We start from the raw sequence: 24,180 nt of genomic DNA on the forward strand, positions 1-24,180 counted from the left end.
ATAATATACAGCTTGATGATGCGTTATTTATGAATGCAGTGAGAAAAGTACTTTTTTATAAGGGCTGCCAGTTGCACATATACCAAAGGAAACAATTCAATGACCCCATCTGTGATGTCATTATCAACTATTATGACATCACAGTTTAGACAGTTTCACATTTAATCTTGAAATATGTTTTGCCCTGAGTTTAATCCGAAACTGTACCATCTTAAAATCAAACTTGTTTAATTTGTTTCTGTGTGTATTTCTTTTAATGTTGTAAATCACAGAGAATTACCATAGCTACTGATACCATTGGGAATAAAATTCTGTCATAGTAAAAACATATTTTAATAGTGTAAAAAGAACTTTATTGCAAAATATCACACCTTCTAAATGAAAGCTTCTAGGACTTTGAAATCATTATTTTCACTTAGGACAACTGGATTTGCTTTCAAATTTATAAAATTTCACTTGGAACATTTTCTAAGTGAACTTGATCGAGTTTCGCAATAACTTTTATGTCTTCAGATAGGAACATTTAAAAAAAAATATTAAAACTTCACAATAAAACAGGAAATGAAAATCATATCAATGCAGAATGTGTGTCTTTACATGTTTCTATACATACCATATTTATTGATGCAAAAGAAGCGGTTTTTTAAGAAAAAAAAGAAAGACTAAGAACAGTTTCGCAGTCAGCCCTCAATGCATTATAATCTTAGGAATATCCGCGATCAGTAGAATTGTCGATTTGTTTGCAGCATCTTGTAATGCTTTGAATTCCTCTTTCTCTTTCGTAAAGGCACTCGGCTTGTTGTCTCAGGCCATGCCATGTTATGTTAATTATATCGCCTTCTACAAGTTTCTTGTATTTCTATTGGTCAATAGTCGTCACGTGAAGACAGACTATTCTTCAGTTTGTTGTTTGCTCATTTAATCTACATGCAGGAAAATGGATGTAACAGGAATGAAAGCAGAAGTTTAAAGACATCTCAGACTTCATGGAAAAGAAGAAATTTCGAAATGATGGAACATTACGTTTTTTTGTGTGTTTCTGATAAAAGCCAGCTCATAATTTTTATATCTTTATATAACCTTTTATCATTGGTGATTCAGTCAAAGTACAGTTCATTGTGTATTGTATGGTTGTGGTTAATCAATTACAACCGAACCATGATTTCATAACCAAACAAGGATTAATTGTAAGTAGCTTTTTGAATTTGAAAAATGATTTGATTTTTGTACTAACCGTCAGAGTGATAGTATTTAGCCTGTGCTATTTAATGACCATATTCCGTTCGATTGATTAAGCAAATATTGAAGTGTAGAATAGAAGTAAAGATAATGATTTTGTCTGGTAATGACCAAAGCTGGAAACCTGATATGGATTTCATCAACAGCGTATATCCCGCATCTTCTCACAAACAAGCAGTGTTTCTAATAACACACCATTGATAAGTCGAATTAGCACACGGCTTCTGGCTTCTGGTCCGCATTAATAACACATTCCTCAGGAAACAAATGGCAAACCATTATCTCGACATAATTTACCGAATATCATTTCAACGTGAGATAAAATATAGTTTTGCCTTTTGTTTCAATCTTAACCGATGTCGATTGTGGAAATTGTTTTATTTCTTGTTAAAGATGAAATATATGGGTAGAATTCTCGCAAACATAAAACACCCCAAACACAGCCATAGAGCCATTCAACCCAGAGTGGGCCCACAATAAAAAAAACGCTGTAACAGAAATAAATTGTAGATAGGTGGTTAATAAATGCATCAACAAGTACAAAACACAAACATAAAAAAATGAGTAGTGACAGGTAGCCTTTGAACAATTAGCAATTATCCACTTAATAATATCACAAACATAAATTGGTCAGGTAAATTTATCGAGCAGACATCGGATCTTTGTCTGATTTATCTGCTGATATCAAGACTAATTTCAGACTATGATCTGACTATCAGATTAGTGTGGTATGGGCACGCTGTAATTAAGTAATATTTATACATTTCAGTTAAACACTACGACGTTTTGATCAGCGGTTACATGAGAAGCGGTAGTACGCTGACGGGTACTATTCTAGGTTGGAGAACTGACTCGTTTTATCTATATGAGCCATTCCTGAAGAGCTTTATGTGGAATTACTGGCATGGAAACGACACTGTTTGTCGCTCTGATCGTCTAGACTGCAGGTTAGATATACTGCATATATAACATCCTACATAAGTAATACTTTAAGTGTATCTTATTCGTTATAAGTGAAGCCATTTAGTTATTCATTCATTATATGATTCTTTGCACGTGCATGGCATACTAGGCGTTTACACGCTTCTCATCAGGAATAATGCATAATCTGGAAAAGCTATCGATATGAAGCACAGTGCATGCACCATTTAATATGCAATATACTGAAATCATGATTTATGCTTGTGAAAAGACCATATAGATCTCTGTATACGATCTCATCTGAAATCCAACTGAAAGGTGAACTACTGGCCTATGAAGTCTGTCAATTCAAAACAGACAGAAAACATAAACGAAAAAAAAAAAAAAGTCATGGCTTGCAGGATTTCACGATTTCATAACGATGCGTGGTCTCGATTTAGTGCCAAAATCATTTTAACGAATATATGCAATTTTGATAGATGTAATTTTGTATTAAGCCAAAGTTTGTTCCGGCGGCATATCCATAAATTTTATATGACCGAAACACAGTTTGTGGTTTGAACTGATTGAACATAATACGGTGTAATGCTTTACATTGTTGGGCATTGTGCTCACTGCTACAAGAAGACACCGTCGTTTATATGACTGAAAAGTTGTTGAAATAGACGTTAAACCCGAAGGAAAAGACACACATATTACCCTGTTTTTCTACAATTATTGACCTGAGTTATTTATAGTAATGCATTTCAAGATCTCTACTATCCCACCCTATTAATAGTACCATACTAGAAACAGGTTTCATGTAAAATTACACATATTTACTACCAATGTTTGATTAACTTCAATCCGAATAAAACTGAAGTAATAATTGCATATATTTATGACCAATGTTTGGTTAACTTCAATCCGAATAAAACTGAATTAATGTTTTATTTCCTTGAGTAAGGACCATTGTCCGTTTCTCTTTTTTGAAAACTCTCAGCTGAATTTTGTCGAACATCATAAACATCTTGGCCTTACAATTAGCGAGGATGGCAAATTTCATTAACATATATATGATATTATATTGTGATCTGCCTATTAAGTTCTTGATTTCATTAGAGCTCTGAAATTAAAACTTAAAAGGACAACCCTAAGCCAAATATACATTTCCTATATGCCCCCAACTGTCGGATACAACTCAATAGTCTGGGACGCAAATCACTATGCATTATGCATAAATGCAACAGTTAACTTAATACTATAATGCATCATTTAGTGTAAGAAAGCAAAGAATGAAACAATGCTTTTAAAATGGCTCCCTGTTTATGTATGCAAAAGCGTGACTTGTGGCGATTAACTATTACCTATTGTAATAATGGGTTGCATGAACACAATAGCCGTGGAGGTAGGGCTTTAACTTTACATTATAGGAGAAATCGTCCTGACGTCACGCATCAACACCTGTTTATCTGACGGTGGGCAAAACAAAATATTTTTACATCGTTTGTGTATGGGATCAGAATTTTTAATTTCTAATAACTTTTTCGTTCATTTATGGATTTTAAAAATTCAAAAAGTTTTGAAATGCTTACGATTTTCATATTTTTATATTCAAATAACTTTTGAAAATTAATAACCGTTTTAAATGACATATGATTTTAATAGCGGCGTATCGATGCTCCAAACTTTTAGAAAAAACACCGTAAGTTAAGCGTTCATATTAAATCGAATTTATTTCGAAATAAAAATTAAAAGTTATCAATAAATTGCTTGTTTTATATAATTTTTTGATCAATGGAAAATTGATCAAAAAATTATTGATATCATTTATGATTTAAGAAAGTTTAAGCCGTTAGGAAAACATCAATGTTTACAAAAAAACATGGACGCTCGGCGACAGGCCACCCGGTCTTTGTCTTATCAGTTCTAAAAATAGAATATACAACGGATTTTTATACAAACACGATCTCTCCTATAGCAAATGTAAGTTAATATGGCACCCCACAAACACAATCTTCCATGTACCTTTTCTCTTTATCTTTAATGATTAAGATAGGATAGAAAAAAGAGGACTTTACCAGCCAGTAACAGGACATGGGCAATAAAAGCAGATAACAAACTAACATACAGAAACAAATTGAGGCGAAGAAAAGATTTTTTCTTTGTGTTAACAGTTTTCATAACCTATGTCTCATTATCGTCTTGTAAAATCCTAATTAGCCCTTACCATGCTAAATTACTATAATGGACTAGTCCATCTTAAGATGTGGACAGTATCTTTTATAATTTGAAGGGATGTTTACTGAAAATTTTCTGACTGGATAGCGAACAGTGCAGACCATGATCAGACTGCACGGATGTAGTCTACACTGGCCGCAAAGACAAAATCAATCGTGTCCAGCATGGTAGGGGTTAAAATGCTTTAGCTGTTGCATGACACTGAGAAAGAAAATAACTCTTCAGTGAAACTGTGATTTATATATCATCCTCATCATCACTACAAATGTTTGCCAGCATTGTAAAGAGCTTTTGGCATATACTTTGACTGTCCAATGACCCTTCACACTGACATGCTGATGTGCAAGGTTGTTCATTTGAGGAACAAACACAATCATCCTTGCACTGATGCACACCATGTCATTGAGGAGCTCTGGGGGAGACATTGGTTGTGACATTAATTGGGGAGTGTACAATCCAGATCCAGACTTAGTGTACCCAAAATCTAATGGATCAGGCAAATCAACATGAGGTGTTAATGCATTTCTCCAAATGTAGAGTTGGTACACGCATCTCAACAAATGTAACAAGAAGCTGTTACTTGTGGGAGGCAGTTTTCTTGGCTTTACCTTGCCAGCTTGAACAAGAAACCGTCTAAGTAAGTTCAAAGACAGACATTTGTCATGACCATAAAGAAGTCCGACGAAATAGGTAGCTGCCGATATTTGTGTTTGGTTAATTTCGGTTGTTTCTCCAAGACTGGCAAGCCCCGAAAGATTGGCAGCATGTTGACAGAGAATATTATACGCCTTTTTCTTTCCAATGCCATAGAAGGCGGAAAATGTGTCGCACCCTGTCATGCAATAGACAGTCAGCAGGATAGATCTGTTAGCTGGTAGCAATTTTGAATGTATTGTATGTACTTTGATGTACCTTGTATTATCAGAGTGCATGCCCTTAGTGCCTGTTCTAAAGTACAACTCTGACAATCCAAGGCAACTATAATGGTGAACAAGTAGTACCAGGACATCTGTGTCGGGACTGAATAAGACAGCATTCTTTGCACCTTCAGAGGCGGCATGTACAAGATGCAGCAACATCCTAGTATCAGCCTCTTCCTGTGTGGAGAAAAGGGATTTGTCATACGCTACATACTCATTTGTCATTCTAAGTACTTTGTCATAGAGAACACCTGAGACAAAGACCTCTACACCATCAAGAAGAAGGACATGAGAATTAGCAGCAACATACATTGTAAATAGCTTCGTTAGTTCAGATTTGGACCTGCTACTAGTCAGGACATGTTTCCTATCTCCAATGACCATGTTGGGCTGGATTGAGACAGGGGCAATCGATAATACATTCTCACCACGTTTTTCTCGAGTTTGCATCTTCAAGCTGTTCTCATCATACCTGTCAAAAACAACATGTACATTTAAAACACCTGCACTCAGTCTTAGGATGTGATCCCAAAATGCTTCAGCCATTTGCTGGTAAGTGGCTTTTGACATCCTTGGTTGCAACATCTGTATAATGGCCATACCATCAAACACAACAGAATCAATATGTGATATGTCAGAACAATTCCTGATAACATTTTCAGGTCCGGCAAGATTCTCTAACTTCTGCATGAAATCTGATTTTTTGGTTGAACACATCGTACCATCATCTGCAAACAAACTTAAGGGAGCTGGGGCATTCTCGAAGGAAACAACACGTTCCAATGGAACCTTCTTGTATGCTTTGATGGCAAGTAATCTGAGGTACATCTCTTCGCCATTGATGTTAAGGGTCTTGTTTTTTAGTTTTACTGATGCCTTTGTGGCTCCCATTGTCTTTACCTTTGTTCGAGGCATTGGATCAAAGAATTTTTTCTTCGGTGGCTGTTCACCTTTCACCTGAAATCGGTCACGTACAAAATTGTGCAACATCGTTTCACCAGTAATGTGACATCCCAATAGACTTGCAACAATCTCTGGTGGGGCTGGCACACCGGTGGCCATGTTTGTAAGGGTAGATGGGGGTGAAGTCAGACAAAACGGATCAATGAAGGTATCCTCTTCAAAGAGCTTAAGCATTTGATCAACAGACTCATTGTATGCTTTCCTATGCTAAGGAGTATCTGTGTGATGTTTCCCAGGGTCATGGTGCGATGGTTTCTGCCCTGATTAAAACCCCATTGCATACTTGGCTGTTGATGGTCTTGATAGGAACCATCGCATCAAAGCACTGTCATTGTGTGTTATTCCAACTATTCCACCTGATGATTTCATACTTTTATTCTGAGTGACCTCCAATACGTAATAAATCCAAACACAATTAAACGTGCCATCTGTGAGTTTTGCTACGAACTTGCCTTTCTGAAAACTATCTAACAGAGTATCTGGCAGACGGTTCATGTTCATCACCATGTAAGGCATGTACCGTGCATACACAGTGCGGTTCGAACAAAAGAGAAACGGCAACAATATGGTCTTACTGTATATATAGGTATCCCAGAGTGCATGCCTTGAAGCTGCAAGGTAGAGTTTGAGGGGCAAAGAAACATGAGTCAAGTAATCATCCCAGAACTGAAATAGTGGTGAATTGAGCCTACCTTCAGCACGAAACATTTTCAAAAGTGGGCTGATTGACATCTCGATCTGGTTGCCGATTTCAGCCAACACTGTGTCAGATCCATTTGATCTAATGTTGAGAAGCTTAAACTTCTCAAAAAGCGACAGCGGGATAGTGTGGCCATAATTCACTGCCCATCTGAAAAAATCAACAGGCGCCTGTTTAGCACTTCGTCAACCATAAGCAATGCTCGAAGTGCACGATCAAAGTCTTTGCCTGACAGTATATGATCAGCGGTGTTTCGAGCAAAAACGTCTGATTCAACCAATAAGTGTTTCAGCCCTGCATCACCATAGATTAATCCGATACCACCAAAAAGACTCATCAGAAAATGCATTCCACCCTCAATCGGTACAACACCTTCAAATTCCTCAGGTCTAGACCACACAATTTCCAGAGCTTTGGTCAACAAACCCATATCAAATATTACTGGACACACAGATTGACCCAATGCATTTACTTGCTCTTTTGTGCGTTTAAGTGTTGTGTAAACAGTGTTTTGATCATTTGGAGGTGCCATGATGATTGGATTATACACAATTTCAGATGGTTCTTGAACTGAATCAGGAAATGCATGTGTTTGAAAAACAGTCCACGGCGGACATTCAGTGGTTACTAATCGATTAATGTTATACATTAACTCATTTGTGTGCATCTTCTGAGTTTCGGCGGGCTCGGATGGTTTGAGTTCGCTGATCTCAACTGGAGATAATGGTGGAATTGGCCTGCTTGTAGGTTTCTTGTACACCAGAGTATTTGATAGTCCAACACCTGCAACATTAATGCTTTATTAACAAATATGTTATAACAATGAATTTACTGTCGCTATTGAATTAATCTTATCGTTTATTGATCACCTAAATAGTATCAATTTCATACGCTCACACTGCTAATGTCAAGGAAGCTTGCAATATAATTATGCAGTTACTTACATGAATATCAAACATCCTATATTATGAAATGAACATGTTCTTTTACTGTCATGTCATTTTAAAAACATTGCTACTTATTATTACTTTTTATATCAATATTCTTGTATAGTAATAATAATAAGTCATCATCATTATTATAAAATATAACTATTCTTCTTATTATTATATTATATCGATAATAGTAAAACTAAAATATTACTCTATTATTATTTTTCTGTTGTTATTTTATTATAGCTGGTAGACTTGATAGATTGATTGACCGTTCTGACACTCTAGGTATGCGCTCTGATGCACACCGGTTGCTTCCAGTTACCAGGATACTTGTCATGGCATGTGTAGACTGTTTCCCACTAAGCGTTGCTTCGTTGTGGTCCCAGTTGTCCGCTGCAACTACGATTAGGTCATCATCAGGTCTTTCTTCCCGTGACATATGAGCAGGGATAATTGCACCTTTATAAAAAAGATCATGATTACACTCCAGCCAAACATGATTACACCTTAAAGATTTTTTTAGTGATTATTGTTATTGTTGCTGTGAAATTTCATTTGTATTTAAATAAGTATTGTATAATTATAATGTTATATAAGGAGAGAATTTCAAATAAGCTCAGAGTTTCCTACTCAATCCTGTATACCTTTGTTATATATAATGTACATATTTTAAATGAATTGTGATTAATAAATATTGTTTACACCAAATAATTATTAGACTAAGTACATTGTATTTTTTTTAAAATGGCTATCAGCCGTTCACGGAAAGCACTTTTATATAAAAGGCAGTCTGCAGATAATAAGTGGTCGGTTTGATCACCTGTGAATAATGACCACCATTACAAAACATGTCTGCAAAGACCACCATTTTTAACTCTTGTCAGACCATTATAACATGTTGATAAAGACCAAACATTTCTGAAACCATTGGTGATCTTTAAATAGAGATTTAACTGTAACTGTTATTTGACATGAGATTTATTATTATATTTACCTGAACATGTCTTCTTCTGCATGGACGATGCATGTAATGCTGCAGATGTTACAAACTGTCTATATTCGTTGTAAGACAATGTGTATCGTGACTGTGTAAATCCTCTATCAGTTTCTTACTCCCGAATGAGTGGTGGAGATATATGGATAATCCGAGGTGTTTGGGAGTTATCACATGTTTAACTAGATATGTGATATCTGAACACACAGATACTATTCTCTGGTCTGGATCATTATGACTATCTTCTAGTTTTGAATCAGAGGCTACCCAATTTACAAATTGGAACTATAAAGGATCTAAGAATTTGACCTGTTCGTTAATGTTGATCTCATCTTTAGAAAAGTACATATTGTCAAGGCCAATTTGACTGCTGAATTCGTCTTCTCAATATAACAGCTGGGTCATACAAAACTGTGTTTTCATTTGCATTTTCATCTAAGAATACACTGGATAGGCATTCTTCAATATCATTCTGTTCGGCTGCCGACTGAAAAAACTTCTCTAACTTGACATACTTTGCTAACGCTTCATCAACATCAATCTCTCGTGAACAAACGAGGTCGGTGGTACCTTCCCGTGGAATAAACATAAGTTCCGGCCAAACTTTTCCAAAGGCAACTTTTAATCTGTTAGTGCGCATCATCGAAACTCCAATTTCCATTCCGTGTTTTTCAAAAAGTTCAATCATTCTCGATTTTAAATCAGTCAATTCAAGTACACTTCGTTTTGTTTCAATCTCAATATGTAACTCATTTTTCAACTGTGTACATACTTTTTCTAAAATGCTCTGGTCAAGAAGTTTATCAGTATTTGGGCTAGGCAAATTCAGCAGATACTTAGACAAGCAATTTTTGTTTTTACTGCCCCTATGATATCTAGCCTCCACAGACACCAAATCTCCTTTACAACTTAACAATCTTGTGTGTAAGTTCATGTCATTTTTTGATGAAGATATATTTAATAGTTGTGAATACATTTTAGAATTTTCATCAATTGATCCTTCAACCATTGACCATTTAGAACGATGTTTGGTGCTACACTTGCACCCACATATGAAACAATTTTCTTTCCAATTAAACTGATCTGACTGTGACGTGGTATACTTTGGTGGTGTCGCAAGATCACTATTCGATGTAGAGGCACCATTTTCTACATCTGGTTTGGAAATAAATGGTTTTAAATATATAAATTTTGTTCGACAGTTTTTATGATATGACAATTTTACATCACCATTTCTAATGTTGTCTTCATTTGCGACAATATTTTGTGATATTTCATTATTTTGTTCCTTGCAAATAGATAGCAATGTATCAAACTTAAGTGGGTTTAGTGTTTGTTTGCCAGTTGAAGTAAACTGCTTTTGACAAAAGCAGCAATAGTCTGAAGAAAATGTTAAGTTTTCGTTTCTTTTCCATGGTAGTTGGCCTCCCCGCACAAACTGCAAATTAAATGGGATAAATCTGAAGAGCATCATTTTATGCTAACACCGTTTCAATTTACCTAATATGCAGAATTAATCATGCACATAAACATGTACCAAACATCATTTCTGTATTATCTAGAATAACCCTGAACATAGGAGCTACTTGTCTAACGTAAACATCTCACCACATGCATTTTAGAAAGGACATTATAGATCTAAGACTAATAACTGCATGTAAACAACATTCAATGATGACACTGCAAATTTGAATATAAATCTATTCTAAACAAAGTTCCCTTAAATATTGATCCTTATATACATTTATACATATATAATATGTAAAACCACCATAACTTACAATTGGACTAGTATTTTGGTTTGTGGCAAACATTTAAAACTTTTTTTTGATGATTTACATGGGCGTGAATATTATCCAATTATCTTTCAAAAAACGTAATATCATCCCTTTTACTTCAAATTTAAAAAAAAGCTTATTGACAACAATATCTGTCTTTATGTAAGAATGATGTGACTTTGGAGAATTTCACAAACTTTCATGGTCCTGTTGATCGGTATTCTGTTATTTTATCAGATATTGCAGGAAATTCATTCCCAAAACTTCAAGAAATGGTTAAACTAAAAATAAAGCCATGGTATGATGCTGACTGTAGGACCGCTACTCGAAAACGTAGAGCGGCAATTTAAAAATTCAATATTCGTCCGAGAAATGATTCGTAAAATAAGTGGAAATGGAAACGTTTCCAATTTTACTCAATTAAAAAGAAATCAGAACAGTCTATTATATCTACCAAAGAGGACATTGCCAATACTCTTGGTGAATATTTTGAAAAAAAAGAAGAAAAACCTCTTCTCAAATAGTTTTTATCAACGTTTTCAAAACATTAAATCAGCTAAAGAAAGTAGACCTTTAAAGGTTTGACTCACAGAATTACCTGATTCCCTAGACAAATGTCATGATACTGCAGGTAATCCAGACCAAATTCATTATCAACTTTTAAAACACTTACCATAAGAATCATTAGACCTTCTCCCTGACATTAACAATATCACATAGAAAAATAATATTTTTCAGACTCCTTGACAAAAGCTATAACTATTCCCATACAAAAACCCGGAAAAGATAACACGAAACCCAGTAAAGATAGACCGATTGCACTTACTTTTGATTATGTAAAGCTCTAGAATGTAAGGTTAATTCTGGACTAGTTTGTATCTTGAATCTAAAGGCCTAACTACGAACTTTCAAAGCGGTTTTCGAAAGCAGTGCAGCACAACTGATCATATTGTTCGACTGGATTTTTTTATTCATGATGCGTTTGTTAAAAAAGAGCATCTCGTGTCTGTCTTTTTTTCGACTTGGAAACAACTTACTACACAACATGGAAATATGGTTTTATGAATGACCTTGACGACTTAAGTTTAAGAGATCGTTTTCCAACATATATATCACAATTTTCATCTGATCGTAGTTTCAAAGTACGTGTTGGCTCAACCATTTCTGACTCTTTTGTGCTAGAACAGGGCGTTCCGCAAGGTTCTATCGTATCTTTTACATTTTTAGCCTCACATTTAATAATATTGTAAACTGCTTGTTACCAGGTACAGATTGTTCACTATATGTCGATGATTTTTTGATGTGTTATCTTTCAAAAAATATGCGTACAATTGAACGCCAACTATAGCAGTGTGAATAAAGTTAAAACTTTTGCCATGATAAATGGTTTTAAATATATTCCAAATCGAAACTTATTGTGTCCACTTTTGTCAAATACGGAAACAGCACTCTGACCCTGAGCTTCTTTTCTAAATGGTACAAAAATGCCCGTTGTTGACGATAAAAGCTTTCTTTTATACCACGTATAAAATACTTTAAACTCAAATATCTGAAGTCATTGAATATTTAAAGGGTAATTTCAAATACTTACAGGGGAACCGATCGCATGGTTTTATTCAGACTTTATAGAGCTTTAATTAGATTTATGCTAGATTATGGTTGTATTGTTTGTGGTTCAGCAAGATTAGCTTGTTAACAAATGTTAGATACCATCCGTAATAAGGTATTGGTATTGCTGTCGGTGCATTCCCAACATCGCCAGTTAAAAGCTTGTATGTTGAAGCAAACGAACCCTCTCTTTACACACGCCGAGAAAACCTGTCTTTGCAATATGCTTTGGGAGGTACGGCAAACAAATGTAATCCTGCCTTTAGAAAGTCTGAAACAAACGTTGAAAAATTCAAGTCCTAATCCAATAAAACCAAGTAAAGTTTTAAGGACTATTTTTCAATTGACACAGACGGTTCAAAAAATGAATCAAAGGCTGGGTGTGCTGCTGCCAGCCACCATCACCTATCAAAATTGCGTTTGTCAGATAATTCAACAATATTTTCAGCCGAGGCCAAAGGTATTGATTGGTATTCACGGAAACTATGATGCTGATAATGCAGCAAAGAAATCCCTTTCATTATCACAATCTTAATTGGATTCACTACATACCGAGTTATTACCAAATATTAACAAATACATTTTATCTTAATGGCCATCGTCGTGCTTCATTCAATAAACTTCATGAACTTAAACCTATTCTAGGTGAATGGCACCAAAGGAACAGGTCTGTTCGCAGGGAGAAAGTTTTTCTTTCTCGTTGTCGAATATGTCATACCATTTTGACACATTCTTAATTTTTGAATAAAGATTTGTTTGTTTGTTTGTTTTGGGTTTAACGCCGTTTTTCAACAGTATTTCAGTCATGTAACGGCGGGCAGTTAACCTAACCAGTGTTCCTGGATTCTGTACCAGTACAAACCTGTTCTCCGCAAGTAACTGCCAACTTCCCCACATGAACCAGAGGTGGAGGACTAATGATTTCAGACACAATGTCGCTTATCAAATAGTCACGGAGAACATACGCCCCGCCCGGGGATCGAACTCACGACCCCGCGATCCGTAGACCAACGCTCTTACCTACTGAGTTTGAATAAAGAAGATCAACTCGAATATGTACCGCTTACTATAAAACATACATTTTAATCGACTGTGTGGACTTTGCTCCACGACGCAGTATATACTTTGACGTTCAGTCTTTAAAAGTGGTGTTTGAAAACGTTTCAGTAGGGAAATATTTGATCGTTTTCAAAGCAGATAGGAATTTATCAAAATATCTGAACATTTTATATTTTTAATTCACATCTTTTGCAATATTTTTATGTCTGCAGCTGATAATTTAACATATATACGTATATTTATTTTTATATAAATGATTTTAGATATGCTTTACATTGTTATATAAATTATTTTAGATATGCTTTACATTGTTAAATTAACTATTTAAGGTATGGTTTACAACTTGCGTTTTCAATATAACTTCTTCCCGGCGATATATGACCATTTTGTGTCGATTTGCCGTAAAACCCAACACACTCATTCATTCTAAGCTTTCTTAAAGAACATCACATTTCCTCCATGATGATATAAATCCAATAGGCACGTGTATAATATATCATCGATAGAAGCTTTTCAAATATTGTTTTATTTTCCCGAACTTAATTTCAAAATAGTGTTTGATCAATGTGACAGATTTCAATGACATAACAAGGTAACAAATCGATTTTAAAAAACAACCGTGTCTATCAATCATGAAACTGTGAAACAGGATAGGCAACGTGATAATTGTTTTATATAGCCACTGCAAGCATGTAATACTTGATACACGACGAGCAGATATAACATGAAATAGAAAGTAATAGCAATTTTTGCACTTGATTTGAAGAAGCCAACGTAAGACTTTCATGGCAGTATATCAATTTCTCAAATGAAGCGATTACTTTCAATCGTAAACGCCACCTAAATGTCAAGCATAGATCTCTCATGTTATTTCAGCAAAAAAAATGCAATGAAAATAAGAATGAAAAATTGTCAGAGCAAAATAATTGAGGACTATATGTCATATGCGACTACCATATTTTTCCGCACCATTTTCCTTTTTAGTGTCTGTATGCCTTTACTGGATTGAATTTTGTTGTTTTTGTTTAAAACATCATCTAGATTTTTACGTATGTAGACTTACAGTCTGTGGTCAGTGAAAAGAAAAAGGGATGGATAACAAAAAAACATTATAGTACCACAATATTACTTGAAATGTTAAATGTGTTTTTCTGTCTATAGGCCACTGTACAAGAGCACTGCGGAAAATGGTTCCGTCTACGGGAGTGTACGCATTCCGTATACTCCTAATATATGGGCGTATACGGAAACATTTTTCCCGTATATGGAACATTCTATATACGGGAATCCCGTATTCTTTAATTGGACATTCATGTTCATTCATACTAAGCATAAATACGTTTCAACAGTTTATGTCAGTATTCAAAGTTAGGGATTGTCAAGGTCCAAAAGTATGTTTAAGGCGTAGGTTTTGATCATACTTTCAGGAAAGATACCTTTTATATGATATTCGTATATTAGACATATACGGGACCGTATACTCCCGTATATACACATATTTTTCGCAGTGGAGGCTGTCGGAAAATATCCTGACTTTTCATGCTCCCATCATTTCATATGCAGCTTTCTACACATGCAGAAAACTACATTTTAGTATGTATACACATTTTTAAGAGCAATTAAACAATGTAGATGCTACGGGATTTGTTTCTCAGTTCCGGAGAAACAAAACAAAGGTGAGGGACAAGCCTAGGCCAGAGATGCCCGCTGAGGCAGTGACCCTATAATTGTGATGATAATTGAGGTTTTGTCAACAAAGATCAAAGAGTGATATTGCAGGAGGCAGATTATCAGTTAAGACCCGGTAAAGCGTCGACAAATCATATTCTTGCAAAATTTTGAGTGGGCAAGGCTAGTGCTAGGTGGGTAATGACAGAGCTGTCAAAAAGACCGAAAGGCATCCAGGGTTACCTTAGTAAAAGAACATTTGGGCAGTTTTAACTGAGGTGAAAAATCTAGGTTCTCACTGGGGATAAAAATGTGGTTTTACTGTTCTGAAACTGAAACAAAAGTTCAGTAAAAGCAGTGGAAAGGAGCTGGTTCCCCAACTCAAAGGAAGTTTAAGCTGCGTGACTTTGCTGGAAATGTTATTCTGGTTGCTTTTTATTATTCATTTTGAACGATATTGGCTCATTTCATTTTACATGGTCAAACCTTGACTGTAAGATAATAATCGGAGGTGATTTTGAATAAAAAAAGTCAAAACTTGAAAATAATTGCGACAAAAGCTAACCTATCAACATGTATATCTTTTGCATGAACATACCCCAACTTACAGGGGTCACATTTAGCAACATTTTCTACTAGCTAAAAGAAGCTAGTGCCCTTTTTGTTCACTAGCTAAAATGAAAAGATACCGGCTAATGTTAAACAATAATATTTAATTACTTTATTTATATTTTACTGGCCAAAACCTACTGATTTACTCTGTAAGTAGTCAGTCACAAAGAAACACAACAACAACAACAAAAAAACTATTAGCTTAAAATAGCTAGTGCCATTTTTATCCACTTACAAGCTAAAATCAAATCTTTCCAGCAAGCTGCAATCATGCATTATATCAGAGTTTTGTTGAACAATAAAATATCATTTATAAACATAAATGATAACATTCCTTTCATGCAGAAAAATGTATACCTGCAGAACAAACTTTATTCAACCTTTGAAAACATTTGCTTGGTATATTATTGACTAGCTGAGATTAGTTAGTACATTCCAAGCCCACTAGCTATTCTCAAATTCCACTAGCATTTAGCTTGTATTCTTGTCTTAATTTGAACCCTGACTAATACTGTCTCAGTAGAACGTATCGACCCCTGCATGTTAGAATTATTATTCTGCCACCATCCATACAGTCAAGATTTTGCTAGCTGCGACTTTTTATGTTTTTAAAACCGAGAACAGGCTTCAAGAAAACCTTTTTGAAACCAGACCGGCGTTGAATACATCAGTAAATCGACACTTCAGCAGTCGTTCTCTTTCCTGGTTTGCGGACGAGATACTTAAGCTCCAATATTGATGACTAAAATGTACAGAAGTAGATAGTGAATTCTTAGCAAAAGAAGGCAAACATTTCTTCAAAAAAATATTGAACGATTTTTGAGAACAAGCAGAATATCCGGATATTTCACGAACACCCCTCGTAGTACATATATAGTTAAATGATTTATGAGGGGTCTGTGAAAAACAAAAATGTTTTCTTTATATTTATTTCCACTTTGGTTTTGTTTGTCGCCGTCTTCTTTCCACTGTATTTTTTATTTTTTATTTTTTCATTCTTGATACAGTGTCTGTTCGGCATGTATATGTTTACTATTGATTTATTCCATCACGGTTAAAGATATTATGTCAAAGCAGTCACCAGGTTGGTCGGTTGATAATCTTGAGCAGTTTCCCCTTAGGCATATGAGATAAACCGTAAATATTATTAGGTAACCGCCTCAGTAGCACAATTGTCTAAAGGTATTTGAATCGTTACTTTTATAGATAAGATTGTGCTATTGTTAATAGTTGTTAGCTGGTTTTTCTGTTAAGTTTAGTATTTTATTTAAATAACAAGCATTTACTAATTTCAGACGTAACCAAAATATGGGTTAATCTGGGAACAACCAATGATTGCTATACGTTAAATTCATATTTTGAGACTATTTCGTCGAAATTTGCAAAATATTTTGTATAAAATAAATTTTGATTTTTGGGAAGTACTCATAACAGCAAGTATCAAAATGTCGTTTGATTTTGGTACTTTTGCAGCTGAGCCATACAAGGAGATATTCCAGTTAGCTAGGAATGTTTATGACTTCTTCTTGTCAAGCATTATAACATTTCTGAAGTAAAGTCGGTCTTGCTCAAAGAAGAATATCAGAAAACTTTTGTTTAATATTTCATGGATGAAGACATTTTTATTCATCTGCTTAGTCTTAAAGCATTTCCGCTAAAATGAACAGTTTTTATTCGGTCTATTCCAAACTTGCTGACAATGTTTGCGGGCATAATACCTCTTGAATTACTTGAACAAAAGTTGCACACAGCCTTGTCCGTTCTCTAAGTCAAACAGTTTTCATCCGACCTATACCAAACTTTGTGACAATGTTGTGGGCATTATAGCTCGGCCAGGTCCGAGAGTCATCCATGGTCCTTGAGTTACTCTAAATATGCGACATTAGCCTTGTCTTTTCAAACAGTTTTGGTCCGGTTGTCAGTTTCATCCCATATGGAGTCTCACAAATACCTACAAAGATTCCTTCTTACTTGTTTTGGGGTTACCAAGGCATACAAAATGAACATTATTACCTTTATGATACGTAACTAAATATTTAGACGGGCGTATTTTGTAACAGTCTTGAGCTTTTTTGAACATCCTGGCAGTAAAGAATTATGTCTGTTCTGTGAGTTTATTGAGATACTTCAAAGTTATGTAAACCTTTGCTAAATCCATTTACAAGACAAATGCAGAGAGGAGTATGATTAACTGTTTTTTGTTGTTGTTTTTTTCGGTAAATACATCCTTTTCTCCTGCTGTATTTTGTTTATACATTAGTCCATTTCCATTTCAAATATTTCTGTTTTACATTATACGTTTTCAGATATATCACATACCGATCGTACTTTAAAATGACATGTAGATTTCTGGGTTTTAATTTAGAGGAGGGCGTAACGTTGTTATAACTTCTGGCCCAACCCCTTATGTATATTTGTATTGGCTTTGGTAAGTATGTTCGCTGTATTATGTGATTGCAGTGTATAAACACATACAAAGAATATAACTAAACTGAAATGGAATATTTATAGAACTAAGATTATGTGTTTAATAACGTGTAACACTTTAGAATGTATATATCTGTTTGCTTTATTTATATATATATATTTTTTTTTTTTTTTCAGAACGGTAGACCCAAGACAGGCTGTTGAGGACAATTTCCTTTCCAACATGTACAAGTAATATCTTACATCTGTATTTTCTTTCTAAAGAACATTCTCACAAATCAATTCAGGACTTTTTTCCTCTTTTCCTTATTTTCTTTACGCAAGACAAAGCCTTTGAACGACATGATTTATATCTGCCAATTTCCAGTGTTATAGCCTAAGGAATGTACTCATTAAGGCTCCTGCAGAACAATGTTTTAGTATCCAATTTGCTTTTCAAAATTGTGTTGCTTATATTACTTAAGTATTCTGTTTTACCAAGCATTAACTTGGCCAAGTTTTGAATAGAATCAAACATAATTAAATCTTGAATGGCGACAAGTTACATGTTTTGGTCAAGTGTCAAGAGTAATTCTTTATTTTTCAGTGGGTCCGCATGTTCGTTAGTTATGGCAATGAAGGTATTAAGAAACATCTATGATTGTCAGTTTAACGACTTTGAACGGACAGTTTTTCACCCCTTAACTGCTAGATTTGGAGGTACGGATAAGAAATATATCTAATATATCTAAGTGTATGCAGAAAGAGATTCCCATGAGATTTGAAAAAAAAGGAAGTTTAAAGGTAACATAAACCAAACTGTTAGACAATGCATAAATTTTACTAACAGACCGATCGATGGTGTCATTAAAATGGTTAAAGTGTTAGAAAATATAAATTTGATTATCTTAAAATCAACTTTAGTGACACAACAAAAGTGTAACATCGCCTTCTTTGTTTATCCTTCCTAGAACCGTTGTTGTCAGTTTTTTCTAAAACAATATCTAAATATATATGGGATAAAATGATATGATATTATCAAAATCTTGCTTACCCAATCCTATTTGTTTCAACATTTTTTCACGTCCAAAATTTCCTTTCTTGTCTATTCCTTTCTCCTTCATTGATGGATTTTAATATAGCTCTGAAATGGTTCCCATATGCAAAATACGGACCCCTGGCTGATAGTTCAACATCAAATTTATACGTCAACAGTGTTTCTACTGTCTGGTCTGTAACACAACAATCCATGAAAGGACTTTGATTTTATTTTGTGTATTTTCCATAATATAACGACATCTCATGCACTACATGATACCGGACTCAAAGGTCAAGGTCACACTTGGAGGTCACAGGTCAATAGGGATTTTTCTTTCCAGGTCCTTTTATTCTTTCAGCCATTAAGAGATTAAAGAACAAATTTGCAAAACTAAGCACTTTGTGTATCAATTTTGTAATCTATGAAACAAGAAAAAATGCAAGCTTTCAATGTATTTAAGGTACATAAAGCATATTTTGGACAGAGTTTAGAAAAATACAACCATAATAATGATCTATGAAACTTAGAACATTGTCCCAAGGTCAGTTCTCAAAAGACTTGTTTGCACATTTCTCTCTTTAAAGTATATTAATTTGAGTTTCAAAAGCAGTTGGAGATACTCATAACCAACTGTTTCTACCCCTTCAGGTATTACATGGTTACTTATTATGACTGACATTTTTCATTAAGTTGTCATGGTTTCAACATTCTTTTTGCATTAAAAAGTAACGTAAATGATCCGTATTATTTTAGCTGCAGTTACTATAAATCCATTTATATTAAATGACACTTTTAGATAAGATAACACGAAATTTTATGTGTTTTTTATGTATAGACAGTGTTTTTTCACCTTTGTAACTCACTTTGTCTAGCCATGTTGATGATCCATTAGCGTATACAGTATAGATAGATTTATTTCTGTTTAAAATGTATACAAAACATGGTAAAATAGATACCAAAACATGCATGTAAAAGAACATAAATTAATTGAATATAATGCCTTGTCAACCACATTATACACACAGGATAACCAAAAAAAAAAGAGAAAAGATGTCTCTTATTTCCATTGTGGTCCTTATTATAATAATTAGTTTGACAAAGGAAGGCATTGTTATCACAGTTAACATTTTAATGAAAGACTTGTGGAAAAAACATTTACAATATCGAATGTCATAAAAATATCACAATTAGGCAAATACACCTAATAAAACTATTGCCAATAATTATTGATCTTAATTGTAGTGTAAAATGAAATCACATTGGATAAAAGTACTAACATGAAATTATTGCATTAATGTTAAAATGCTAAATTAAATATCATTGTGCAAAAACGTTGCTCTTTGATATTGACTTTGAACTTATTATAGGACTGAATATCCCTTATATGCTGTGGTAAATTATTCCATACGGAAAAACCTGTGTATGCAAAAAATCGTATACCAAAACTTTTAACCTTTGCAATAGAGTATCTGCTATTATCAGCAAAACCGAAATTAGTGTTTCATTGTTTTTCTGTAGTTTTAACTCGGAATCTAGTATTGTAATTATGAACAGAACTTGCCAAAACAAAATTTTCTTCCATATAGAAAGGAGCCACATGGGAAAAAATTAAAAACATGACAAAGTGTCTTAACCGATAGCCAACCTAAAAGGGACAAAAGTCCTTTGTCAATATGAAACTTGGCTTGACAACAACATTTTGCCAATATAAGTATAAACCACTAAAATATTCAGACACGGGTCTCATTTCGTAGAATGCGTAAATATGTGCTACATATTATTGGTGTAATTCAAGTCTGGTTTAAAAACATTAATAGTAACTTTAAGCCAACTTTTCTTACGAAGAACATCACAACCTAAGGATTATGTGGATGTTTGCACATAAGATTTTAAGTGAAAGCAATTTTCAATTATACGTGACAAGATACAAAAGGTGTACGTAAATCAGTCAGTTTTTCAGCCCCATGTTTCTTGTTGAGTCCCAATACAGATGGCAGGTCCGTTGTTTCTGTGACAAGAAATGTGAAGGCCTCGATGAAAGGCAATTATTAAAGTCGGGCGCAGAAAGTTCTATTATTCTTATTGTTCTTTTTTATATTTTTTTTAACCTGATATGGCACTAAATGGATGCTTATAGCTTTTAAATGTTGTATATTTAAGGGAAGCACAGTTGTACTTTATACACCGTGCATTTAAAGAGCACCACAAAAATAACTGTTTTCTTTTGCGTTTTTAGATGGTGATTATACAGGATTTGCATAAGGAAAATAAGAAATAACAAGTATCTAGTAACAAATTGACAGTCGCATATATAAGGCCCAGACAATGTGTTTATCGTCTTAACATTTTATTGAGTTAGTGATCATAAATCAGTGTATTTAGTTTAAATTTCAATCAAATTTTGTTTCTTCAGGATAAGATCGTTATTCCTCTATATTCTTAAAACTATGCTGAAAAGAAATTGACTGAATTAATTTTCAGATGAAGTTTTGAAAACACATTTATTCAGCAAGGGCCTAAATTGTCTACCCGAAAAATTGAAGTATAGCTGTATAATACCTGTTTTATATTTATTTATTTTATTTATTTTGTTGGATTTAACGTCGCACCGACACAACCTGTTTTATAAGAATGATTTTCACGAAGTTTATGTCAGTGAAAAAAGTAGGTCACTAGGCCGTGGTTGGTCTTTAATTACATTTGTTGTGATTCACTTTTATTTTGTGCTGAACGTTTGGTAAAAAAAATGAGAATAAAGACTTAAGGTTAGTTTAAACTGGCTGTCCAAAGTAGTGTTTCGTTTTGCATATATATTTGACTGTTACCTAAATTTTGTATATACACCTTACCTTTGTACATATGTATGTATTTATATCATTCAAATAACTATACTTACCTTTGTACATTCTGATTTGAGGTGGTTGTGTCTTGTTTGCGTGACTTTCCCAGATGGACCTTAGTGATTGTACGAATCATTTTTGTAACACAGTCAGTTTTTTCAAGTTACTGTGAAATCATTGGGAATGAAATTTCGTGGTCTTAGTAAAAACTGCAACTTCGTGGGAATATGAATGCGTTGATTTCAACGTTTGAACATAAAATTAGTAGGAAATTTACTTTTTCGTTGGGATTAAATTTCGTGGATTGACTCAACCACGAAATCATCGAAAATCCGTCTCCCATGAATATCAATGATTTCACAGTATAGGAAATTAAGAAAAGTAATGTCAATATTATATTTCAAACAAGGATATTGAAATGCACTATGTATTTAATGTCTAAAAATACTTTTTCTGACTGTTTTTCGATGTTGTTGTTTTACATAGGTCCCAGCTGGAGTCAGACGTATTCTTGCATAAAAGACAAGAAGAATTCTACATCATGCCTACGTAAGTATATTCACCGAAAATGTCAGAACGCAACACACCGTGTAACCAAAGTACTGAGGCTGTCAACTGATCTGCTGGCAAATTTACTCAATGAACGTGAAAACTTGAAGGTCATTCATCTGTTCAGAGATCCTAGGGCAATCATCAATTCAAGAATTAAGACCAGATGGTTTCCAATACATGCAGAAAAACAAATCATTCAGGACGCCAAAGCTTTGTGCAAAAAAATGTTGTATGACTTCAAAGAAGGCCAAAAGTTACTAAAACTTTTCCCTAATAGATTTAAGGTCGTTTACTACGAAGATTTAAGCAAAAATACATTCAATAAATCAAAAGCATTATTCAAATATTTGGGTATGGATTTAGATGTACAAAAGTTTCCGACATTAAGGCTGTTAACTGTATTTAGCGATTCGAAGAAGCAAACTGAACGTGAGAAAAACACAGCATTCTGGTGGAGAAAATCTTTAAGTTGGGACATTCTGCAGAAAATAGATCTTGTATGTAAAGGTGTCTATACAGAACTTGGATATCTCTTTTTTAAAAACGTGGAAGAATATCAAAATATTTCACTTTCAACTGTTGATATACCAAAAGAATTCTTAATTAAGAACATTTATCCCTACTGACCATTATTTTATGCATTATCCATGAAATAAAAATTGCTACAAAAATGTTATGTTTATATTATCAGCATTATTATCAATATTGCCGTGCATGGAGATAGATAAATTCTCATATCGACTGAAGGGCAACAATTGTGTTTTTCAGTCAAAACCAAAAATTTGACCCACTTTAGAAAATTCCTTGTCGCCTTCATTCTTGTTCATCTATCACAAACACATGATAAATGAATTACATTGGAAAGAGGTTTTTACTTTAGCCAGGGCATATTCTTTGTTTTTTTATACTTTTAGTCGATCTTTTCTACTTTCTATGTGCAGTAGGACTGAAATAAAAGCTTTCTGCTCATTTCTGCCATGTCGCCAAGTATATTGAGCCAAACAATAACTCTGTTGATAGCACTGGAGTACATCTGTGCACCAAAACTACATGCAGTATTATGAAAGAGGGTTTATTGTAATTGCGGAAGGACATTTTCAATAGCATAAGCACAGAATGCATTCATCCCGGCCATAATTATATTATTACTGTCGCCCAAAACAGTTCTCACCTACCGTAACAATAACTAATATATTAACAAAGTATTTTGAAAAAGGTATAGATGTGACAAAAGTGACACAAACTGTCGTCAAATGATATAACTTTATTAAAATAACTTCCATGTTACTATCTGATAAGTAAATATTTCTGATATTATCGTTCCCAGTTCATCTTTATTTTGTCGCGATTTAAAATCTCTCCTCCTTAACGGGGACTTCTTCAAATATACGTGATAACAATGGTGTTTTCCCTCTGTGTCCGTATCATATACCTTGAATGCATCAGTAAGAAGGCTTGTTTTCAGTATATGCCATCAAGGTATCGGACAGTTATCAAATATTGAAATAATTTTATCTCTTCAGTAACGTATCACTAAAAGACAGACAATGTTAGTAAGGAAACGTTTATTAACATTATTAAGTAAGTTGATATTGTTCAGAGAATGGTAGACAAACACACTAATATCAAAAAAAAGTAACCGAAAAATGCAAATTCAACTCTTGCTGACAAATCACAGAAATGTGCCTGCGAGGAGACACATCTGGATGGCTGCGTAATTTAAGAC

At 34.1% G+C, this 24,180-nt stretch overlaps 1 protein-coding gene across 2 annotated transcripts in view; it reads left to right on the forward strand.

Annotated features, from left to right (window-relative positions):
• The window catches only part of LOC123566039 (carbohydrate sulfotransferase 1-like), a 46,114-nt gene extending 22,995 nt beyond the window's left edge, over positions 1 to 23,119 (forward strand). For both annotated transcript variants that reach the window (XM_045359861.2, XM_045359862.2), the window contains 4 exons: positions 2,009 to 2,186; positions 18,222 to 18,275; positions 18,631 to 18,743; positions 22,389 to 23,119. In XM_045359861.2, the coding sequence (XP_045215796.2) occupies positions 2,009 to 2,186; positions 18,222 to 18,275; positions 18,631 to 18,743; positions 22,389 to 23,080 (1,037 nt within the window). In that variant the 3' untranslated portion in view covers positions 23,081 to 23,119. The remainder of the gene's footprint in view (positions 1 to 2,008; positions 2,187 to 18,221; positions 18,276 to 18,630; positions 18,744 to 22,388) is intronic.
• The last annotated feature ends 1,061 nt before the right edge of the window (positions 23,120 to 24,180 follow it).

The sequence above is a fragment of the Mercenaria mercenaria genome, chromosome 8 (genome assembly GCF_021730395.1).
Source record: "Mercenaria mercenaria strain notata chromosome 8, MADL_Memer_1, whole genome shotgun sequence".
Classification (NCBI taxonomy): Eukaryota; Metazoa; Mollusca; class Bivalvia; order Venerida; family Veneridae; genus Mercenaria; species Mercenaria mercenaria.